Below are 25,550 nucleotides of genomic sequence, written 5' to 3' on the forward strand. Positions count from 1 at the left end.
CTCTCCCTCTCTCTCCCCCTTTCTCTCTCTCTCTCCCTCTCTCTATCTCTCTCTCTCTCTCTCCCCCTTTCTCTCCCTCTCTCTCTCGCTCTCTCTCTCTCTCCCCCTTTCTCTCTCTCTCTCTCTCTCCTCCCCCTTTCTCTCTCTCTGTCTCTCTCTCTCTCTCTCCCTCTCTCTCTCTCCTACCGTCGTAGCAGAACCCGTTGACACACGGGTCGGAGCGGCACTCGTCCTCATTGGTCTCGCAGCGGGGCCCCACGTATCCACGGCGACAGCGGCAGCGGAAGCCCAGGGGGAAGAGGTCGCCGTCGCGCTCCTCCACGCATTCGCCGCCGTTCTCGCACGGCTGGCTGGCCTCGCACGGCCGCAGCTCGCAGGTCTGTCCTGGAGACAGACGGGGGTGGGGGGGATGATGACGCAGTTCGTTAGGAGCATGTGAGTCGGGCGTTAGGAGTTATGGTGTGAAAATTGTATGTTGGGATGATGTCATGACTGTGTTACGAGTATGCTAATAGAATTATGTGGTTATTATGGGGTCAGAACAGTCTCATTAATAATGAATGCACAGAGAAGGATTCACAAATGTATTTTGTGATTTATATATAAATTACTCTCTTCTCACAAATACATTTCAATGCACACACAAATGGATATCGGTATGTATCAATGTAAATTTATCCATAAACAAAAATAAGTTTCACAAACACATTTCTGATCCACACACAAATGTGCCTTTTTTTAAATAAATGTAATATAAATCCATAAATATATTAATTAAAAAGATGTTTGCAATTTTCATCAAAATTTATTTGGATGTTGTTACATTTTTATACAAACTGTTAAACTTGAATTTACAAGCCGCTTTTCATTTGTGAACTTGTTTGCATTTGTGTGTGAACTGGACTGTATTTATATGTGGATTTTTGAGACTCCTGACGTGGCTGGATTCACAAATGCAATTTTTTCAACAAGGAACTCTCTGTAGCCAATCAGATGCCTCCCTCGTTTTCAGAAAATCACATGACTGCAGTGACTGGGTTTTTACATTGTCGGTGCCGTTTACTACTTTAACGGCACCGACAATCCCAAAACCCAGTCGAAACTAGATGGAAAAAGTTTGTAGTTCAAAACGTGACGCAGCTTTTACTTCTTCGCCACCTAGAGATTGTTATGCACGATCATTCAAAAAAACCGTTATTTCCCATAGACATTTGACCGAGGGAAACGGGAGGCTCGGAGGCTGGACTCAGAGGTCGGAACTGCAGTCATGTGATTGGCTGAAAACGAGGGAGGCATCTGATTGGCTACAGAGAGCTCGTTGTTGAAAAAAATGCATTTGTGAATCCAGCCACCTCAGGAGTCTCAACAATCCACATATAAATACAGACCAGTTCACACACAAATGCAAACAAGTTCACAAAGGAAAAGCGTCTTGTAAATTCAAGTTTAACAGTTTGTAAATAAATGTAACAACATCCAAATACATTTTTGCAAATATTTATACAAATATTTAATATAAATATTTTTTTAATTCATATATTTATGGATTTATATTACATTTATTTAAAACAAGGCACATTTGTGTATGGATCAGAAATGTGTTTGTGAAACTTATTTTCGTTTATGGATTTATTTTACATTTATACATACCAATATTTATTTGTGTGTGCATTGAAATGTATTTGTGAGAAGAGAGTAATTTATATATAAATCACAAAATACATTTGTGAATCCTTCTCTGTCATTCAGTATTAATGAGACTGTTCTGACCCCATAGGTTATGAGTATGCTAGTAGAATTGTGTGGTTAGGTGTATGTTGAAAGTATGTTGAGAGTGTGTTAAGAGTATGCTAATAGAATTGTGTGGTTAGAAGTATGTTGAAAGTAGGTTGAGGGTGTGTTAAAAGTATGCTAATTGCATTGTGTGGTTAGGAGTGTGTTGAAAGTATGTTGGGAGTGTTTTAAGAGTATGTTAATAGAATTGTGTGGTTGGGGGTATTTGATAGTATGTTGAGAGTACGCTAATAGTATGGGAGTAGTGTGTTAAGCGTATGTAATGAGTAAGTCAAAAGTATGATAATAGTATGTTAAGACTATGTTATTAACCAAATGACTAGGGTACATGTGCTTTTCTTTGTACACATTTACATGTACAGATTCCCCAGCTCGATTTAACAACATGACATCATGGGGAAAGAGAATGACACTGAATATTATTTAGTGAGAATCAAGTACAAGCATTCGGCCATGCAACACAGGGTGTCGTTTTATGAGCATGTTTACACTTAACTGACAAAAGTGGATTTGTATGCAGTATCAAGGTTTTCAAAGCGACCCACCATATATCTGGCGGATCAGAGGCACAACGTAGAGAGTAGAAACTGAACAGGCATGAAGGAGCATGCATAACAAGGGACCTGTCGCCTATCTCCTCTCATTTCCGCGAAACGCATTGAAAACCAGACAATGACGGAAATAAACATCAAGGTTACTTGAGAAGAGGTTGCTATTCAAGACGGGGCAAGTCAAAAATGCTAATGTTGCTGGTGTACACAAAGTCAGTGTATGACTAGGTTGTGTAAATTGGGATTTTGCTCCACAAAATGAAGTCGCACAAATGTATGTAAGCTGAAATGTTATAAATGTAAGCAAAGTGAAACATGGGCTGTGACCAAACATACAATTAGATCACATGTGCAGGTAGGGCATTTTTCATTGGTGATTGCTTCCAGTTCGGATGATTTCATACAGATTGTGAGTCCCAGTGTGGTAACCTTATAAACTCTCCAGTTCCACACACAATTAACACATACTCTTACAGGAACAGGAACTCTCCTACTTCCTGTTACCTCTGCAAAAGTTTCTTTGCTCACTCACACTCTCTGCCCTTCCTGCCCAACCTCACTACAAATCAAAATCGTCCTTCTATCATTAGGTCCAGATGAAATGGCAACAAGCACACTGGAGTCACAGAAGAACTCCACCGATCAGACAAAATCTTGGAACCTTTAGACTGCATCTTTAGGCTATTAGCCGGCAGGTTCATATTGTTGGGGCAATTCACCCCAACAGTATGAACCCGCATGCTAATAGCCAAAAGATGCAGTCTAGAGATTGAATTAGTTTTATCCTGGCATCATACCAACTAATCACCCTTGGTTTGACTCATGCTGTTGGATTGCTTGTCATTCGCTATTAAAATACACCACGAGACACAACTCTACTCCCATGCAAACAGTGACTCTACTCGGTTGTTTACTCCTGGCACATGGCGTCCCTTTGCAGTTTCTTGGCTGCGTCTCCACGCGGTGCTGTGCGTACTAGTCGCAGCAGCAGAGCTACATTTGGACTCCTACCGAGGCCACGTTTCCTTTTCTGGTTTCCCGATGGTCGAAGCCACACGTGTCTCGTGCTACAACAGCTTGTCTTTAGCGTTGAACCCGGCGGTACCCCTCCCCGGCCCAACCTTCCCTTCATCCGGGCTCGTCCCCATCCGGCCGAGAGACGAGAGAGAACCGCAGAGACGAGAGAGAGCCTTCCGCCTCAAAAGAAATGCACATTTGTTTGTCAATGCAGTTTTGATCCGTTTCTATAGATCTGTTGTTTAAATGCTCCTGGACATCCTCGCGGTGGCGGGTGACGGCCTACACACGAGTCCTCTCTGCTCTCCTTCCTGCGCCAATTGTTTGGGCATCAGTGTGTCAATCAGCGCAGGGGAGAGTGGTTGGGCCAGGCTCCAACAATGAGTGAGATGTCAGATCGGGGGGGAGAGCGGCTGAGGAGATTGCTTCTCTTACAACCAGCGACGCGTTGTGTTTTCCAAACCTCGCCGGGGATAATGTCTGTACGTTTGTTCTTATCTAATTCAGGAGTGAAGAGCGAAATTCGTTTCTGATCGAAAATATTTGCCTTTTAGACTTTTTACAAGTCTAAAAGAAATCCGGTCGATATAGTCACTGGAACAAAAACCTGAGCGTAACACATGTGCTCAGCGATCGCAAATATTGAGCCATTACCCCAAAAAACGTCTGCTTCCTCGAATCCGGGGAGCAATTAAAAGCGAGCACTCATTTTGGGGTGTGTGCAGGAGCAGTGTACATGCAGGTGAAAGGAGCAGTATGTAAAGTTAATTAACTTTGCTTTTTGTCCCCCATTCCCTCCGTGCTCATTACCTTTAAAGGGAGCCACACAATGGCACAGGTAATTACCAGGCTGGTCAACGCAGGAGCCCCCGTTCTTACACGGAAAAGAGGAGCACTCGTCAATGTCAAGGTCACATTCAGCGCCTGGGACGAGAGAGAGGGAGAGAGAGAGAGAGAGAGAGAGAGAGAGAGAGAGATAAAGAGAGAGAGAGAGAGAGGGAGAGGGAGAGAGAGGGAGAGAGAGAGAGAGAGAGAGAGAGATAGAGAGAGAGAGAGAGAGAGAGATAGAGAGTCAGGGACAGAGAGAGACAGAGAGTCAGAGACAGAGAGAGAGAGAGAGAGAGACGGAGAGAGACAGAGAGAGACGGAGAGAGAGAGAGAGTCAGAGAGAGAGAGGGGGAGAGAGAGAGAGAGATAGAGAGAGTCAGAGAGCGACAGATAGTCAGAGACAGAGAGAGAGAGAGAGATAGAGTCAGAGAGACAAAGAAAGTGAGAGAGAGAGCGAGAGTCAGAGACAAAGAGACACAGAGACAAAGACAGAGTCATAGAGAGAACATGAAGTAGAGGATGACGAACGATGTGCTGCTCAAACGTCTCTATTTAATAAAGGACGTGTTTTGGTTTTGAACACCACGACCTGAGGTCAACACAGTGATCAAAGGGACTGACCGGTGAAGCCGGGCGAACAGACGCAGTGGAAGCTGTCGGCCAGGTCGATACAGGTCCCGTGATGCAGGCAGGGAGAAGAGGCACACTCGTCTATGTTGATTTCACAGTAATTGCCTGTAAAATAATAAATTCAACAATATGCAGTGTTTACCATGATGCCACAAAAAAAAATGTAATGCAGCCACAAATGTTTTTTTTTTATGTAAACAAGAATCTAAATTATGCAGATTCCTTTTCAGAGATAATGTTTAAAAATTTCAACATGTTGACACTCAGTTCCATTTGGCTGGACTGAAGCAAAGCACTGTGCATCTGCATACGTCGCAGACACATTTTCAAGAAATGTAATTTGCTGCGTGACCTATGACCTCGGTGGCAGGGAGACATGACAGTGTACCCGCAGTCACAACAGATTTGTTTACCACCTGAGGGCAGGCGAGGTCGGTCAATGTGTCTCGCTGAGGACCTTGTTTATATCTGGATCACACTTAGTCCAGTGTTGTCCATGCTAAGAGTCTCCAGCCAGGGCGGCCTGGTCTAATGCATCACGCCGCTCGGGCTATCTTCTTGATTATTAGTCTGCCACCGTCGTAACTCAGGTTTAGCGTTCTTTATTTCCCCTTCATTCGCCGGTGTCTGTCATTGTTTTTAATAATGTTTTAATCGATTTCTTAATTTATCTCCGGCGCTACCTGATATAAATCTAGACGTTTTTTGGCAAGCGGCGGAATAAAAAAAGAATAAGAAGATTCGCAAAAAAAAAAAACAGTTTGGCTTAAGCGTGGGCCATTAAAGGATGTCAAAATATGATGGGTGGGAGAACGATGGGGAAGGTTTACACGGTACACATGCTTGCCGGCTTTGTTCCCCTGCCAGCCTTTATGGACACGGACAGGTATAAAAACAGAGGGAAAGTGTGTGTGTCCTGTGTGGGATTCAAGGCCCTGTCAGAGCGTCGGGCTGTTGACTCCACAAAGGAAAAGCCCTGATGTGTTGTGATAGGTGAGCACACCTGTGGTCCCAGAAGGACACTGGCAGCTGAATGAGTTCAGCTCATCGATACAGGAGCCCCCGTTGTGACAGGGCAGACTCAGGCACTCATCCACCTCAATCTCACATTTGTTCCCTGAGAGGAAAAAAAACACACACATGGTTAGCAATGTTAGCATGAACATCAGCGTCGACATTACAAATCTGTAGATTGTATGGAGCAACGGATACAACGACCAAATACAAAATAGAACCGACTCCCCTCCAACAAACACACACACACACTAACACACACACACATTTGTGCTATATCAGCTACAGACATACATATGCACAAGAATAGCCCCCTTGTCCGAATAGTCAAGAGAAGAATAATTAGAGAGCAGGAACTACTACCTTTGCTACTACTGCGACGGTATCCTGGCTAACCTACCTATGAAACCAGGTGCACAGAAGCAGCTGTAGCCTTCCAGGGTCTGCTGACATATGCTGAGGACGCCGCATGGATTCGTATCGCAGTCATCCATGTTAACCTCGCAAAAGTGACCCGTTAAACCTACGGGGAAGAGAGAGTGAGAGGGGGGGGGGAAAGAGTGTGTCCTACATGAATCGCCCTTGAGTTGTCCTGCACCTACCACGTTGGGAAGCAAAAAACATGCTTGCTCTATTATTAAAATCCCATCGACAGCGGTTGGAACAGGAAGTCAGTCTGGGAAGGAAGCGTGAGAGTGGGGAAAATGAAAGGCCGAGACTTTTTATGGTGGTCTTTTGGTTTATCGGTTTTTGAAACGAACTGTTCTTGGCATGGATATTCAGTTAGTCGATTTTTTTTGTGTCGATTTAACAATGTTCACACTTTGCTTTAATATTTGATGGACATTTTACAGCAAGCTAGCTTAACAGTATTTGCTATAATATGGGCCCGCAAACCCTGGGCAACAAAACTTTTGTTGTTGTTTTTTGTAATTCCTGTAGGATTTTAAGTCTTTGAAATATACAATTTCATAATATCTCATGTCTCATGGCCCTCTTTCTCTATATGGTGCAACATGTACAACTGTATATATGAAATATTAACCTGATAATATTATATTTATTTTTCATGCCATGATTTATTCATGTAATCTTCCCTGGATTATTCAGCCTTTAAATAAATCATGACGGATGCAAAAGGCCTGTTTGTATATTCCAGCGCACATGATTACGAAAACACCCAAGCCCCACCCAGAGCAGCGAACTGTTCCATCACTTCGCTTAAAGAAAACACTCTCTGCCAACGGTAAACATAGAAAAAAGAGAGCAGCGACATCCAACATCGGTAAAAATATAAATAAAAAAGGCCATACAGTATGCAGACATCTACCGCCGAGTTTAAAGAAGATGCATTGGACCCACCAGGTAAACAACCACACCTCAACCCTGTGGTAAGATCCGCACACGCCGGGCCACCACGGCACAGCCCCCTACGCAGTGCCCTGGTGGGTGGGTCACAGTGCTGCCCTGTGCCCCGCCCAACACACAGACCAGTAGGAATCTGGCAGCGCCTCACACGACATACTCCCCTCGGGGTCTTGAGGATTTGAGACTCACTTGTTCCCCATTGAGGCGCGCTATAGTGCCATCGAATCCTGGAAGGGTCGCGGGAGCACTGGTTAAGGGTGTGTGTGTGTGTGTGTGTGTGTGTGTGTGTGTGGTAGTCCCGGTTTGTGCGGGACTTCCCTGCAGTTGGTGGTTTGCACTGGGGAGAACCATCGCTTGTCCTTTTTTCCGGACACTGGTATTACATCATCTTGCTTTCCGACGATTTGCATATTTTATTGTGTTGCCAGCCGCAGCCTAAAGGCACTGGACACTCTGGGAAGGGGGTGGGAAGAACGGCCTGAAAGTCTTCAGCTGAACAGAACACTGTTCATGTTTTTTTTTTGTAATTATACACAGAATTTATGAATGTCGTCACGCATGTTTTTTGTAAACTAAGTTAAAGTCATTGTGGTAATACGGGCCACTCGACGCAATCAATAACACAAGTGTGTTTTATATGCCTTTCAAACATAATTTACAAGGGAGATTAGTGTGGACACACACACACACACACACACACACACACACACACTTATAAACACAAGCTTTAATTACCCCAGATATCATTCAACAGCAATATAAGGGAAAAATATATCTATACTTGAAATAATTAAATGAAAGTCCCAATGATGAAATGACCAAAGAGCTTGATTACCAAACAAAGGAAAGAAAGCAATCTTGAAGTGCCTTTTGAACTCGACACAACGATTCTGTGATAAAGCGTGCCTTGTGCTTCTAAGATTGTGAGAGTGTGTGTGGAGAGGGGGGGGGGCTTATGGGATGCCATACCTGGGGCGCAAACACACCCAAGTTCTCCAGTGGTGGACTGGTAGCAGGTTCCCCCGTTCCGGCACGGCGTTTCATCTGAGACGCAGGCTCTGACAGGCGTCGAGCAGTTTTTATCTGACATGTAGGAAGAGGGGAGAAGAAAGCACAATGGACAGAAAGGGTGGGGAGGGGGGAGAAGCACATCAGAGCAGGAATAAAGGCTGCGTGCCCATAGATCTTTCCTGGAGTAGTAACTGTAACATGAAACACGGCCGATTGCCGTAATCTACACTGAACACACGTTGCTTTATGTTTTGTATGTGAAAAGGCTATGTTTTTTTATTCCTCGCTTAAATTTTTATTGCAAAATTCACATAGACAATCCACAGTCAAAATAATACAGTAAACAAAAAACAAAGCAGAAACCAAACAGAAAAATTGGTTTTGGAGTTACATTTCTAGCAGTTCCTCTTTTCGCTTCGTGTCTCTTCAAGTCATTTGTTGCTGTCCGTATTCCTCGTCGCCGGTTTTGATTCTGAACAATATCCATTTCTCCCACTTTTCTTCAAGCTGTGCTTGTTGTAGTCTTAGGCAATGTGTCAGTTTCTACATAGCATAGATTTCTTCCACTATACCTATCCATTCTTCCTTACAAGGAGGCTCCACCTTACCCCATTTCCTAGTTATAGCTTTCTTACTAGCTATCAGTAGTAATATTTATCTCTCATTCTTATACCCTCTTCGGTAAAATTTAAATTACAAAGGTATAGTACCATGTAGCTCATAGGAATATTGTAACCTAGTACATTTTGTACAGTTTCATGTACAATTCCCCAAAAATTAAATACTTTATGACATTTCCAAAATATGTGTGAGTGATCTTCATCCTTTACTCCACACTCTCTCCACCATGTTCAATTTGTGTGATTATACTTGCTCTTGATCTTGGGCGTGATAAAAAAGCAGACCCGATTTTTCCAAGAGAACTCCCTCCATATCCGTGAATTGGTGGTTGTCTGATGTGTTTTCAACATGTCTTGCCAATCATCATCCGAAATTTTCGTGTTAAACTCCGATTCCCATTTTTCCTTTATGTATTTAGTTGAATGTTTAGTTGACGTCAATGTTTGATATAAAGCAGATATGATTCTTATCCTCTTTCCTTTGTATGTATTAATTATAATTTGTGTAGCCCTGTACAAAAACCATAAGTTACAGAGCATAAAAAATAAATAACAGTATAATAAAATGCTGTGTTAAATGTTCATAAATATAATACGTTTAATAAAACTATTTACAGTTAAAAGATAAATTAATATAAAGGTCTTTAAGTTATCAAGTCTAAAATATTTGTGAATTCAGGATATAAAAGAGAGGAAGAAGCCATGTTTATGTTTAACTTAACCTGTTGCCTGTCACACGTAAATCATTTAATTTCTGTTTTGTATTTGGTTGTATTCAAACCTCACAAGCCAATCCGAATAAAGTCTCGCCGTGTAACGGGCGGGACTAGTGCAGCAGGTTAGTGTGGGGAGTAGTGAGCACATGTAGAGAAAGAAACCTGACCTGACCTGAGAGCTAAGAGGAGGCGTCGTAGTGTGGGAAGCAGTTAAGTTTTATCGTGAGGTCGACTACTCGTGGTCCTGATTTAAACTTCTTTGTGACCTGCAAAAGGTGAATACGATGTGTATGCCTCCATTGTGCTATATCTAACTGTTATAGTAACGAAGAGTACTGGATGTGTTACGCGGTTAGCGACGTGCTAGTTAGCGGTAGCATTCTGTGCTAATGTGCCCGCATATCGTAGTTTTGTATTGTGACTTAAGTTAACGCAAAGCTAATGCTAGTTCGATATGAAATAGTGTTTGATATTGTGGCTCATCGGATAATATGCTTAATGGAGCTGGACGTTGGAGAGAGAGGGGTTTCCAGCAGATGGCCTTGCTGTTTCTGTGTTTTTCTTCCTTGCGACTTCGCCACCGCCATTGCCCGCGTGTGTGTTTGGATTGCCACCGCCATTGCCATTATCTGTGTTAGAATATCATCCCCCAATCCCTTTCTGCCCCTACTAATTACACCCTGGATTTCGTGAGTACTGACCTACACATGCACGTGCTTTTATTTTGAGCTCAACGCTGAGTGAAGCGGCCAGTACAGTTTTTAGGCCCCACCGCACACAAGCTTCAAATAACAGGCCTGCAACGGGTTAACCTCATTTAAAGTGTGTTGTTAATTTGATTGTGTGTGGTACATTGAGTTTGCATTGTTGTAAATTGGAGAATCCCGTGCATCTGATTTTATTTGTTTCTTTTCCTAAAATACATTCAACTAGTATTTCATTTTGTGAATAAATATGTGAATGAATACTTTTACATTTAAAATACAGTTGTGGTGGTCATTTATTAAAATTATCTAACAGTAACATATGAATCAAAGTTGTAGTTTCCTACAACGAGCCCAGGCCCAGTCTTATTGTATTAACCACTCTAGATTTATTATTTAACTACATGGGACAAGGGTTACATTTGGATCACACCATTCACTTCCGTGGAGGGGTCTATCCCGATTTAGAAAAGGCTATGGTTTTAATGCACATGATGTGTATGCTAATTTTCTGGACTTAGATAATGTACGCTTGGACATCTGAAAGCTATGTATTTGACGCCTATGCTTTGATATTTTGTACATTTATTGAAGAATGCACACACAGGCACGTGCACGCACAGACACACATATATATATACACAAATCCATATTTCTCTCCCTGTCTCTCTCACACACGCTCTCTCTCGCTCTCACTCTCTCTTTCTCTCTCTCTCTCTCCCTCTCTCTCTCGCTCAGAAGATGAAGTAAGGGATGACAACCACAGCCTACCAGTGAATCCCAAAGGGCAGATGCATTCGTAGTCTGCAACCAGGTCAATACATGTAGAATTATTGGTGCAGTGTCCGTGGCCACATTCATCACGATCTATTTCACAGTTCAGCCCCTCAAAGCCTACAGTGAGAGAAGAGAAAAACCTCATCAAGGACACAAGGTGAATGACTAATGGCAGGGGCTGATGGCTTCAAAAAAAAACAATCCTAGCATCAAATTATTCTCGCAACAAGAGATCGATATAGACATTACGGTTCACCGCAAAGGCAACACAAATACAAAGAAATACCACAAAGAAACACATAATGACCTAGTTAACCGCTGCTGTTTCTTCGTCGTCGTTGTGCACCCGTGTTGCGATTGTGTTCGTCAAACTGTGAGTTCCTGGGTATATTAATGTGACGTCTTTTTTCGGGCTGGTTTCTCAAGAACGAAAAGTGAAGTGAAAAGCAGCGAGCTCTGTTCCCATGTATTCGATTTAATTTGACCATAAAGGTATTCCACTGCATGGTCACGCTACAAAATGGCTATCATTAGCGCTGCCACGGGACGGGTGTGCTGGAAGCGCATGACTAATGCACAGCTATCGCCACCATCAGCGCGGGTCAAATTCTCATCATTTCTCAAACTGACCGTGGAACCAATTTCCACCTCTCTCCATATCATAAAATTTGACAATTATCCTGACTTCATTAATAATGTATAACAGTCCTCGCCCGCAATCAAGGTTTAATCAGAGGTATGTCTCGTAAGGCCGGGGTCGCGCTTGTCAACCGAAGCAGGAAATCGCGGGGAATGTGGCTAGGTATTTATGGCCACACTCTCGCTCGTAATGATACAAGTGGCTGTCACCGAGCGACCGCGTTAATTAAGCATTTAAGTATGCAAATCGTCAACGCAGCAGATGACAGCCGGATGTTGTAAATATTTGCAAATGCAGTGGGTTCAGCAACCAAATTGGAAGCTTACGCAGAGGACGTATCAAATCTTGTGGATTTGTCAGTTCGGAAACTTTGAGAAATGGGAGAGATTAGACTAAAGCATTGCTAATGTTGGTACAGAGTGCCTCCCGATAAAGTAAGCCGATGTGACTCGCTTAACCTAAGTCATTAACATCAAACCACACACAAATGTATTCCGCACACAGGAGGTAAACCGCAAATTCAAGCAGTCGAGCGTGAACGCGACAATACAACGCATATTTTGAAAAGGGTCCAGGACCCGCACATACCATCTGGACAGAAGCACTGATAAAGGTCAGCCCCATCCACACACGTCCCCCGGTTGAGGCAGGGGTGTGACGCACACGTGTTCAGATCCACGTCACAGAGTGGCCCTCCGAAACCTGCGGTACACGGGATATGAAAAAGCAAACCCACACATATTGAATTTCACTCGCTTGGCTTAGTTCCTCGGCCAATTAAGATCCTCTTATATGGTGGGGGGTTGCGGTGAGACGTCTTTTTCTTCACGAGCTAGTATTGGCTCAAAGAGCCGGGCCAGATACACATGTAGATGCTGCTCACTGAGTCATTTAATCATGGTTAATAAGAGACAGTCGTTGCCATGCTGATTTATGACACCCAACTGGCGAGGTGCTGTTTCTTTTTTCGGACATCCACATGCATTCTGCTTTAGAGAACACAGGGCCGTTCGAACACAGCAAATCACTTCCACGTCCATCCAGACAAACACATACATCATGCACACATACATATAGATCATGCACACACACACACACACACATACATCATGCACAAACACACATACATCATGCACACAAACACATACATGCACACATACATGTATATCATGCACACACACACACACACACACACAAATGTGCAGCATAATATGTTCTCATATATATATATATGAGAGTTCTGTGCATGTTTTGTATTTTTAACGATTGACATTATATGAGACTAGCATATCATAGCAATATCGATTTTCATAGAAATGTTTGCAAAAAAATAACACTTCCAAGAGGTTATATAAATTGTAAATGGTTAAAGTACATACAGTATATATTCAAACTAAGCACTAAGCTTTTGTTTAACCTCACAAATGGCTATGTTTGAAAAACGTTGACGGTAATGGAAAGAGAGTCGAGCATGTGTTTCTTACCATGAATGCGCAGCAAAACATGTTACACTACAATGGCTGACTAGTCAAATATTGAATAAAGGATAATTATGAAATTATAATGACTTTTGGTTGTAAAATGGAAGTCCTTGCAGAATTTATATGAATTATAAAAGTGGCACGATGCAGTAATTTTTTCAAGCACTGCTATGTATATTCTCATTTGCAATGCACCAATATGAATGAATTCATATTTCCTGCTTGTGCCATTTTGATATTTTCAACAGACTATAATACATTTTCATAAAGGTTTTTTATTAGGGGTCATTATCCTTACATCTTCATTGTCATATTTCATCCTGTTAACTAGATCCCTCTAAAACATCATTGTGTAAATTCAATCACAAACGACCATTCACTTTAATGTAAACAGCCTGAACTGCACTCCCCCCCCAACAAACATTATCAGCTAATAACTGTAATAACTGTAAATTACAGCCACCTCAAGTCAGATCCAAATCGACTGAAAAAAAGGTGATTCAAGCAAATCTGATTAGCTGAACGCCAAGTCCGCTAACAAGAAACATTTATTATGAAAATAATACTAATAAACCATGTTGTGTGATAGCATGCCCTTGAGCGGTGACGTGGTGAGATCATCTCGCTGCGGGGTTGACGCATTTACATAAGAAAACGCTCACCATCACTCACTCTGACGCATGTCAAGCATAAGTGCAGAAGGAGTAATGAAGTTCAGGTTATTGATTGGGCAACATGAACTACTATGTAATAACCGTTCAGATGAAAACAGGCGTCAGACCACTCGCTGTACCCCGTGAGTGACGATTGGACTTGGCAAGTAAATATTTTCATTCAAAGCACCAAAGTTAATTGCATTCAGATATTTCCCCTCTTCATATAGCTAATGCAAAAGAGGTTCTAACCTATGGAAATGTGCAGTGATATGTGGAGTGAATGGTGGCAAGGGGAGTGGAAGCGAATTGTTAGCCATGCTAGATAAAGCAAAGGTAAGCCAGGCTAGTTGCCGCCAAATGTTAGCTAAATTGTTAGCTAAATTTATTTTGAGGTTGGCCAAGCTACCTCAAAATAAAGGTTAGCCAGGCTCGCTAAAGGTAACTGGCAACGGTAAAGATTAGCCATGCTAACTAATGGTCAGGGTTAACCAGGCTAGTTAAACCTTAGGTTTACCCAGGCTAGTTTCAACGAACGATTAGCTATGCTGGCTGAATATCAGCCATAACCAGCAGGATAATAAGTCCGCTCACTCAATAGGGGAGAGGGGGGAGGGTTGATCAGGGATGAAGTCAAACGTCATTCTCTACACACCAACCATCCATCACCATTTTGTGTCAATATTTCTTCTTTTAAAAATCGGTTGGCGTGACCAGTAGTTTACTCAAAAGTGAAAGCGAGTCTCAATGTGCGTTTATCGGGTGACCTTAGCTTACCTCTTTCACATTGACAACTGACGCTTCGTCCATCAGCGGCCTCGGTGCAGTGAAGCGTGTGGTCGCTGCACACTCCAACAGAGCACAGGTCCACGTCCACAGAGCAATCGTTCCCTCCGTAACCTGAGGCCAGACACACACAAAAGCAATCATATTCACTGCACGCATGCGCTTGAATTTGCATGCTCTTATTGAAAGAAAAGCAAAACACAAGGTTATTTAAAAGGCCAACTCTATGACAGTTTTGTGTTCTATTGCTTCGTTTTGTACCTATAATGCTTATTACACACTGAATAAGATACTTTATTACAGTGTTATAATGTAATATCGCTTGAAACGTCAATGATATCAAATGTTTTCCTTTTGTGTCCTACATGGACACATTGAAATGTTACTCAACTGTTGCTCATCTGCTGGAAACCATGTTAGCCTTATTTAATGCAGCCTTTGACTTGTAATTTAAGGCCGAACCAATCAAAACATGTAGGCCATGTTTTGTATACAGATAAATGTACAAATAAATGTAATAAACCGACAAAGTGCCTTCAATTTTTATTGGAAATGTAGCAAATTAAATAAATAAAGAGCGCGTTTGATGACCTTCCAGCTATTCTCTCTGTCTCGTACGCTTTGCCTCCACTGGTTAATGGACAGCTATTGGCTCCAGCAAAGTGTTTCAGAAGTGTTTAATAACCAATTGTGCGTGCAATCCACTCTGAGGTTAATGTTGCATGAAGGAATGTCACATTTACAGTGTCACCCTCTCCAAATGGGACTCCGAGTGCAATGTTGGCTTACTTAAATTCAAAGGCAGGAAGACCATGGCATGAAACAATCACCGGGTTATCCCAGCCTGACTAACTAAAGTAAGATTAACATGATGAAAGGGTTTGATTTAAAAACGCAGTGGCAGAGTGTAAGTCTCAACTACAACTTAAAAAACAGTGTTTAAATACATTAAAGCAAAGGTATTGTGTGTCTGTGAGAAAAGTATACGTTCACACAGTTCAAGTAAGGTTTTACAAAAACACGCGATTTTAAATCATCCTAAAACATGAACTCTGTCAACAGAAGCCTGTGTGAACCTTCAGGCATCGTTAGGACAAGTAACCGTGACATTTGTGGGGGGTTTTTTCTGCGATACCTTTCACTACACTGCCCCGACAGGAAGTGCTTTATCCATATTTATTAAACGAGCAGGAAAAATCACTTACACAACTAGATTTCTGCAAGGCAAAGTAGATCAAGGAGCAGCTGTCTATAAATCTGCCACAGAAACCCAGGGAGTAATGGGGGAGCTACAGCCACTACAGTGCTCTGTTTTCCACCCAAATCAACTTACGGTGAATGTTTTATGATGACAAAATGTACACTGACGAACGGGATCTCTCTGTATTTTACCATTGTAGTGAATGATTGTGAAGGCTTTGGAAAACAGACGCTATTAGAATATAATAACATACTGTGATATTTGTTACTTTTTATTCAGGAAAACATTGTTTTATTAAGACGGTATAATGCAAAAAGAATGAACGCCATGGAAACAAACAACAAAATAAACAACAATGAGATGCGATGTTGTATTTTTGTTTTAAAAATGCTGTCAAAGATGATTCAGTGAGGGTCCACTGTACCCGGTGCCCCCATCATTTTCTTTCAAGTGTTTTTGTGTTTTACATACTTAGATTTGCAAATGTTGTTTTTGTACTTTTGTTTTGAGTGGGGTTGCCATGACAGAGTAAAGTGAATGGGACAGATGAGCAAGGAAACAATGAAAACAATTTGACATTGAGTGGTATACTCAATGTATTTTTTTGGGCTAGCAAAATAAGTTTTGCATGTACTTCAATGCTTTATATTGCATAATAGACTTTAACGGTGGATTGTATAACGTAAGTCAATGTTTTCGATTTTGTAAAAGGCTGAAAGTGGTAGGTTATATGTAAAACGTAAAAAAAAAAAAAGTACATGGCAACATTAAAAAAAAGACAGAACTCTGTATCTAGCTATCTCATCTTAAATCCACACCTCATAAATAATGCATAGCGACGATGTATTCACATCCCCCCCCCAGTAGGGGGCCTTCAGCCGTGGCCTTCAGCCCTACTGTGTTTCTGTTTTGATCAGTCATACAACTTCAACCTCACCATACGCAGTTTCAGTCCTTCATTAGCATACGAAACGCAACAACAACAAACAATAGCTATGACTACAGCCTCTCGTCATCAGTCCTCCATGTCTTCCATCTATCAGTCTCCTATGTCTTCCAGTCATCAGTCCCCTATGTCTTCCAGTCATCAGTCCCCTATGTCTTCCAGTCATCAGTCCCCTATGTCTTCCAGTCATCAGTCTCCTATGTCTTCCAGTCATCAGTCTCCTATGTCTTCCAGTCATCAGTCCCCTATGTCTTCCAGTCATCAGTCCCCTATGTCTTCCAGTCATGAGTCCCCTATGTCTTCCAGTCATCAGTCCCCTATGTCTTCCAGTCATCAGTCCCCTATGTCTTCCAGTCATCAGTTCCCTATGTCTTCCAATAATCAGTCCCCTATGTCTTCCAGTCATCAGTCCCCTATGTCTCCCAGTCTTCAGTCTCATATCAGATGACCCACATGGAGGAGCGGGTATCCGTTGGTACCGCTAAACAATGCTATACTATGCCCAACACATAAACGGTGAACTCTATAGCGACTGAAGTATGTTAACATGGCGTTTTCTTACAAGAAAGAACAAACACGAAATCTACTGAAATGGCTTAGGGAAAATCTCTAAACCTATACACACAGACGCTCATTGAGAACACACAGGCACCCTTCTGCCTTTGAACACATACACACACACACGCGCACGCACACACACACACACACACACACACACACCCTTATCTTATCCCCATGCTGCTACTTGAAAAAAGGGAGATAAACAGAACAAGATCATAAGGGGTCTGGACTGTATGTATATGTATATGTTTCTCATGCTGCCGAATGCCTGGAAGGCCAATGAGGTATCCATGACGTTCAACAACGACAACAACAAAAAACATTGACTGGATGACCCAATCTCAACAGCTCCACTGAAGTGTCCCTCCTCAAACGTCAGCAGCAGCTCTGCTACTGAGCGTGCTTGAGGAGAGCAGTGAGTAGATATGGATATGAAAGGGTTTCTTTCCTGAGTGTGGACATGGACACGCTGTCTGGAATTCAAATTGAATGGGAAACATAAGATCATAAAATAACACATATCTAACCTACCTAACCAGTAAATGTACATTTATAACTATATAAGTATCTACTTTTATTTGGAACAGCCTTGGAGAAAATGGGTAGAATATCTAGTGAAAGGCGCCGGAATACAGATTGATGTTTAATTGGCGGCTGAATGCATATTGAAGGGAATATAAACAACTCCACCAACACCACCACCACCAAGTACTGAAACCAAACATAGCAATGTACTCCAGCTATTATACTAGGGGTCTTGTAGGAATCTGATGGGTCTCAATCATCAAAAATGCATGAAACAACTTTTACAAATGTACGTCATGATGACGTATAAATCAATCAATGGGATAAACCATGTCTAACAATGTGCTGGAGTATTTTGAGCAGATGAATCATCAATCAACGGCCATATCTTTATGAATTCAACTACTTTGGATGAAGGGAATGTGCCAAAGAGCCATTTATTAATTCAGACTGGGTTTGTAAATTTTTGAATATAGAAATAAAAGAAAATCTGTACGTGGATCAGAAGAAAAGAATGTACACGCTATTATTAATAGACGAGGAAATACATTTGCTATTGTCACGCTTTGTGCATTTTATTAAGTGCACTTGCAGTGAGGTTGGAAGGAGGTCAAACCAAATCGTCCAAAGCATCACATCGTGGATAGAAAGACCTTGGGGCCACACGTTGTTCCTTGTCTACTCACCAAGAGGGCAGGTACAGTTGTAACCGTCAACCAGATCCACACAGGACCCTCCGTTGACACACGGCCGAGACCAGCAGTCGCCTACGTTCTCGGAGCAGGTCCTTCCTGTGAGGAGACAGAGCGAACGTGACAACCCTCTGTCTCCACGGTTCAACACAGGAAGCTAGGATGACATACGATCAAGAGGAGCACCTCTCGAAGACTTCATATCCATTAGTCATGTGTTATTAGCTTTTAATGAAAAAATCTGGATTCCAACAGCAGCAGACTGTCACAACATCTTAAATAGCCTTTCCATAATGGCCCAGGTATTAATGTACTCAAACAGTGACTTGCACCTGGCATATTAAACAAGGCATTTGTTTCATTAAGTGGCTGACTCTCCCGGTTTCATCCTTCGTTTGGGTCTGCGCCAAAATACCTGCGTTTGGTCCCATATACATTATTCCTTTGGGCATATTATACAGTTTTCCCCCATTTAAGTGCTGGTTTGTCCTCACGACAAGTTGAGGGTTTCCTCTGTGCCGAATCCACACCACCTCGCCACTTCAGTTTAATGACACTTAATTAAACCAATGTAGGACCATTTGTAGGATTTGCATTTTTCCCACCCCGCTGGGAAAACGCCGGGAAAATCTCAAAACCAATCTACGCACGTGGGGTTTTAATCCTAATCTCGACGCCGCTCAACATCAACCCGTCGCCTGTTCCTCGACAAAAACCCCGGAGCGGTTTTCAGGGCCCCGTACCTTCATACCCCGGGGGGCAGACGCACCGATAACCCCCGACCAGGTCCACGCAGCTGGCCCCGTCCGCACACGGCGCCGCGCCGCACCCGTCCACCCGGACCTGGCAGAGCGGCCCCTGGAACCCCGGCGAGCAGCGGCAGGTGAAGTGGGGCCCCTGCTCCACGCAGACGCCGTGATGCGAGCAGGACTGACCCACGCAGTGGTCCACCACGCCCGCCTCGCAGTACGGCCCGGTGAACCCCCCGGGGCAGGTGCAGCTAGCCAGGGGGCAAGAGCAGGGGGGTTCATTGAAGCCTTCAATTCAATTCAATACCAAACATTTGGATTTGTTTAGGTCAGAGTTGTTAAGTAGATTGGCGAACACAGAGCCTGTGTGTTGCTGACGGAGGTCACAATCTCTGTGTTCGCCAATCTACCTGTCGAGTCTTAAAAACAAAATGGCGTCGACGGGTGATCTGCTGATGGTATTGTGTGTTTAAAATGTCCTTTTTAATAAACAATCTGTACACTTACAAACTTCTCAATGCCTCGTTTTATATGTTAAGACCCTTATTATACTACCAAAGAAGTGTCGGGCTACTTTTAGCCTTTTAAGTGGTTTGAAATAGCGATTTGGTTTTTACCATAACCAGTGCCCTCATCGTTCCAAGTTTATAGCGTTTTGATAGAATCGGCTAAAAACAGCCAACTGAAGAAAGCATCTATATACGTTTTTTGTGCTCCAAAACGAACGTTTCAACTCGTTATCATCATACAAAACATATCCCAAATCCATTTTACACCGGAATTACCCTTTAAAAGGCCATATATCTATGGCACCCCCTTAGCCCCCCAGAAAAAACTTGATTAGCAAGGAAGAAATCTGGAGAAGGAACGCAGAGTGGGGTGTCCCTCCTTCCAGGGATGGTCAGGAGTGCAATGGGTCCCATCGTCGACATACATACATAAATATATACAGATAAAACATAATAATAATCCTTCAAACGTACTGGTGCTTTTCCCCTCACACAGGACTACGGTCTGACACCGTGCTGTCACCGGGTATCCAGCGCTCCCAGAACCCATCGAGACCGTTCCCCCCCCCCCCCCAGGTGTCCAGGAGTCACCTGTACCCGTTAGCCCCGCCCCCCCAGGCCCTCCAGGACTCACCTGTACCCGTTGGCCCCGCCCCCCCAGGACGCACCTGTACCCGTTGGCCCCGCCCCCCCAGGCCCTCCAGGACTCACCTGTACCCGTTGGCCCCGCCCCCCCAGGACGCACCTGTACCCGTTGGCCCCGCCCACGCACGTGGCTCCGTTCCGACACCGGTGCTGAGCGCAGTCGTTGGTGTTTATGCGGCAGTCGGGCCCGGTCCAGCCAGGCGCGCAGCTGCACGTGTAGCCGCCGCCGCCGCCGCCGCCGCCGCCGCCGCCGTCGTCGCCGCCGTCGCCGCCGCCGTCGTCGCCGCCGCCGTCCAGGTAGCATCGTCCTCCGTGAGCGCAGGGCTGTAGACGGGGAGCAGACGCATGGTTTTAGGGATCGACCGATCTCGATATTTTTAGGACCGATACCGATTTTTTTTCATCAGCCTTAGCCGATGACCGATCCGCCAATACGAATTTTCTTGTGCCGATATTTAGAACCGATACTGCTTTTGCTCCCTCAATTTTTACATCGTAAAAATTACACAGTGATGATAACAAATGTTACAAGTCTCAATTCAAAAAGGAAAATGTATTGAACTGTCTGTGAATCATGCCGGGACAAAAATATAAAGAATAAAATAAAAAAGAAAAAGAAAAAAGAAAAAGAAAAATCGGCCAATGCCGATGTATCGGTCAATCACTACGATGGCTCAGGTGGGCATGGAGGAAGGCGGGGGGAGAGAGGGCTTCACCGTGGTGTTTCACAGGAGTTACCCCCTGAGCCCTATGGGAACAGCAATATAAACATTACTAGGCAATGACTCTGCTAATAATTCTGCTGATCGGGACTCGGTGTGAATGAAGGGAGTTATTACAGCAGGCAGGGCGCTTATGAATACTGATCCTTGACTTACGGGCTGAAGTTCATATAGCCTCTCATGTAATGTGGAAATTGGGTAACATGCAGGTCATTGGCGGATGGATCTTCAAACAAGTGGGCTTAATCGTCTTCCTCTCTAGAAATCTGATATTCTTTTATATTTGCATACCCAACACCTTGAGGCATGAGGCACAAAACCCCCAAATGATGAGTTTGTTCCTCGTAAAATACATGGCACGGAAACCCTGAAAGAACGAGTATAAGTGTCCAGTAAAATCATCAACCTACCTCCCACAAAGAGACTACATTTGAATTTAAATTGAACCTGAAAAAAAACAAACACCAAACCTGTATGTTTGGAGGGCAAGGCGTGCGGCAGGTGTAATTCAGCCCATCTGGAAGGTCCAAACACTGGGTCTGCGTCGGGCATGTGTTCCCGGGCAGCAGGCAAGCATCCACATCCAGTTCACAGGCCTTACCATGGTAACCTGCAAGCAGAGTCAAACACTGACATTGGCCGGCTACAATAGCAGTAGTTTAACCTCAAGTCACCTTCTTTTGAATACAAATTGTACTGAAGAGACACGTTTCCCGTTGGCTTAGCTACTGTGTTTTGTTATTGTGAAATTTGGCTTCAGTCTATGAATAAACCCCCACAACATGATTCACACTGGTCTGACAACTGACACAGAATACTGTTACAGGATATATGATACACAGTGCGTCGTCGATGTATTCGATCATATTTAGTTATGAGATAGACGGGAAATATAATATAACCTAACAATATATCCACCGTTTCCTATTACCCTGACAGTTTGTTATATACTTATTCACACACAGACACAAACATTCATATATTTATGTTTATCATCATTTGAAAATCTATTTATTTGTAAAACACTATAAAAAACTACAGACACTACATAAATATAAAAGAATAAAACTGAGCATCCCCTACAGTGAGATACACTGCCTACTCCTCACCCGGTACTGAGATGTACATGGACTCTGATAGTCGGAAGGACCAGCTGGTAGGGGGGCTACATGTGGCCCCCCTGCCAGCATCAACAAGTTCTCCTGGGGGTTGGCTATCAGTTTACAGCAATGAGTGTAAATCTGGACACAGCCGGTGAAGCATAATAAACAATTACTGGAAAATTATATTACCACGGCCTTCATACGGCGACACTCACAACGCCTTAGTGGCTTTATTGAAATATGGCAGAGGGAGCGTGATGATTTATACAAGGGAAGAATCACCTGTCAATCTCAAGCCTTTCCTGGGTTGGTTGTGGAGAGCCCTAACAGATAAACTGGGCGACGTTTTTATCACCGCTGCAGGGCTCGCTAGTGGTGGTGAGATGGGGTTCATCTCACATAGACACAATAAGAATTATGTACTGTTCTTCAATGCAAATGAAAAGTATGCTCACTATAACCAAGGCCGTTTGATGATAAAGTTAATCAATTTACTATTAAGCAGACCTCTCATCCAAGAGAAGTAATGTTAAAAAAAAGTCCATAAAATCATTTAGTGCCAGTGATCTTTCTCAAGGTTGCGTACAGGTAGACTTCGGTCATGGGGTTTCGAACCCACAACCTTTCGGGGGACGTGGGGGTAGCTACAACCTCACCCCCAGCCCGTCCGTCCTCCCTCCTCCAACCACGGAGAAAGACTTTCCTTACGGACCCTTAAGTCTCCCCCCCCTGGCCTCCTGAGTCTTCCCCATTGGAGCAGAGGGATGTGGGGCCGGGCCAACGTACCCTCGGGACACTGGCAGCGGTAGTCTCCCCCCAGGGCCACGCACGTCCCGTGGTGCTGACAGGGGCCGGACTCACACTCGTCCGTCTGCGTCTCGCAGTGGCGTCCTGGTGGGGCGAGGGGGGGGGGGGGGGGGGGGGGGGGGGGGGGGAGGGAGGGAGGGAGGTGCCCTGAGCGCGTTACTTATTGTGACTGTGAGAACATGATGCAAGGTCACTTCATGGGAAGACGGATGATGAGTGTGGGCGTCCTTATGGAGGGACGGCTTATTGTTCATTTCTAAGGAAAAACGCAGCACACATAACGTATTTCAGATACAAAGAAAGTAGTTCTGAGAAGTTTACAGCCAGTATGTGTAGCAAAAGGTTTCTTAAGGTTAATGGATGTACTTATTGTGTATAAATGTGCTTTAAGAGAAGGCTGCGGGAGACTGCGTTGAGTAAATGATGCCACGTACTTAAAAATAACCCTGGTTCTGCAATTTGTAGCACAATGAGGCTGAATGGTGCACTGTTAGAGTTGTTTATGCTGTCAAGTGAATTTCACCAAGCGTGAGCTCTTGCAAATGAAGAAAAACAGTCTGAAAAAGTTAAATTGGTCATGCATGCTCTATTTTGAATTATGCAATAGGGGGGATTTATTTAAAGGATTTTGCTAGTTAAATTGGTCTTAACATTAGCTGACACACAGAGACTAAGCTCACAAAGAGGAGCTCAAGACTTGTGGGTTGCCGGTCCAATTCCCGGTTCCACCTGGCTGATTTCAAGGTGCCCTTTGTCAAAACTGACCAATCAGAACAAACTGGTTCAGATCGCACATTTCCCCTCCCTGAAGCAGAAGTGAGCAAACCATCCACTAATATAATGAGGTTACATGTCTTCATCTGTGACATGTCAATGGCACTTAGAAATGTGTAACAAGGTGTTCATTTATAAGGCTTGTTTTTTCGGAGCACAATTAGATGTTAGCTACGTACATCCGCGTCACCAGTACACCAAAATAACTACTGCCATGAAGTGACCACCCTTCTGTCATGAGCATAATTGTTATAATGTTATTGTTAGCATATCCATCGTAGAATGCAGCATCGCCACATTTCTGTATGTTACCTTGTCTCATTAGTAAGACTAAATGCTAAGAAGACGTTTGTCTGGATTACATACATGATTTATGAACAGCAACCAAGAACCAGAACAACCAGTCATCCAAACAACTCATAACGACAAAAACGTAATGAAAAAAAGAAAAGTATTTTTTATATTTTCTCTGTGAATCTGATTCATTACTTCCCTCTTCGCCTCGCTCTGGTTCCATCTGCTAGTTGCCTAACCGTTGGAGCCTGGCTCGACGAAAACAATTCATCAGCATCATTGTCCTGTTGAAGGACTTGCATGACGGGGTCTTCAAATTGTGTGTTGCTTTTAGATTCACTGTGGGGGGGGAGTGGGGGGGGATTTGTAAGGGGACCTGGTGCGGAAGTGAAGGCTGGGGTGGACGTGTGAACGGAGTTGGAGGTGTAAGGCTCCATTGGTGGCCTGGAAGGGGTTGAAAGCATTTACAACCCAGGACAAGAAAGTCATGTTGTAAAGACAGTATTTATTAGCAAACATGACCTCTGCAGGTCACTGCCCCAAGGAGAAGGCCAATGTGAAGGCCTCAAAACTCTTCATTGGTTGTGCAAGGCAGGTTTTTTTTAACTTTCTAACTGTTACTACCCGGTTTTGGCAAAGGAGCTTGTGTGAATGCCCTCAGTCTCCTGTCGAGAGAAGAGTTTAGAGACTGACTTACGTGCGTGAGAATGTCTGATTGCAATAGTGTTGGACATGAATAATTAAATCAATCATAAATACATAATCATACCACAATATGAATGGCATTCGTTGGCCTATTCATTATATATAGTTCTGCCGTTATAATATGCCGTTATAAAAAGCCCAAATAGGCCTTTCTTAAAAACATTCCACCATTTCCACAAGAGAAGGGATGTTTCTTTACCCCATCAGTACAGCCGCGTAAGGCCGTGCGCCACAGGGTCAAAGTTGAAGTAATTTAACCTATTAAGCGACTCAATGTCGGGCGCTGAAATGTATGCCAGCCCCGAAGGAAACCCGAGTGCGTTTCACACGATGCCACGGCACATCAAGTGAATGCACCTTAAAGCGATCGCTTGACGCGCAGGGCAGCTCACTCGACGTGTTGTTCCCTGCTTAGAAAAGCCCTCTGTGTATTTACATTGAGACATTTAGCAGACGCCGCTACTTGAAGCAGTGCACAAGCGACGGCTGGGATCAATGCACGGTGTGTATGCCGGTCCATTAACCATGTAGCGGGTCACGGCTCACGCGTTAACATGGGAATGTGGGCAAAGGCATCGATGTGGCGGGGGAGCAAACACGACGGCGACACGGCGGTTAGGCCCACCGCCGCTGTCGTCGTCGTCGTCTCCAGGAGCAGGCGGGATTCTAGGTCGATGGTGGTGTTTGGTTTTCTTTGACGGTGTAATACCGTCCTTCCAAGAGTCAG

The 25,550-nt window shown here is 43.7% G+C and overlaps 1 protein-coding gene across 1 annotated transcript in view; it reads right to left on the reverse strand.

Moving 5' to 3' along the window:
• eys (eyes shut homolog) overlaps window positions 1–25,550 on the reverse strand; it is a gene marked incomplete at both ends in the record, with an annotated part of 123,047 nt that overhangs the window by 85,339 nt on the left and 12,158 nt on the right. Inside the window, 12 exons of the mRNA XM_079729026.1 lie at window positions 187–384; window positions 4,173–4,286; window positions 4,812–4,925; window positions 5,824–5,937; window positions 6,235–6,357; window positions 8,172–8,285; window positions 11,025–11,147; window positions 14,582–14,704; window positions 18,510–18,614; window positions 19,259–19,515; window positions 21,606–21,750; window positions 23,030–23,134. Of these exons, the coding sequence (XP_079585152.1) occupies window positions 187–384; window positions 4,173–4,286; window positions 4,812–4,925; window positions 5,824–5,937; window positions 6,235–6,357; window positions 8,172–8,285; window positions 11,025–11,147; window positions 14,582–14,704; window positions 18,510–18,614; window positions 19,259–19,515; window positions 21,606–21,750; window positions 23,030–23,134 (1,635 nt within the window). The remainder of the gene's footprint in view (window positions 1–186; window positions 385–4,172; window positions 4,287–4,811; window positions 4,926–5,823; window positions 5,938–6,234; window positions 6,358–8,171; window positions 8,286–11,024; window positions 11,148–14,581; window positions 14,705–18,509; window positions 18,615–19,258; window positions 19,516–21,605; window positions 21,751–23,029; window positions 23,135–25,550) is intronic.

The sequence above is a fragment of the Pollachius pollachius genome, assembly GCF_949987615.1.
Source record: "Pollachius pollachius genome assembly, chromosome: 2".
Lineage (NCBI taxonomy): Eukaryota > Metazoa > Chordata > Actinopteri > Gadiformes > Gadidae > Pollachius > Pollachius pollachius.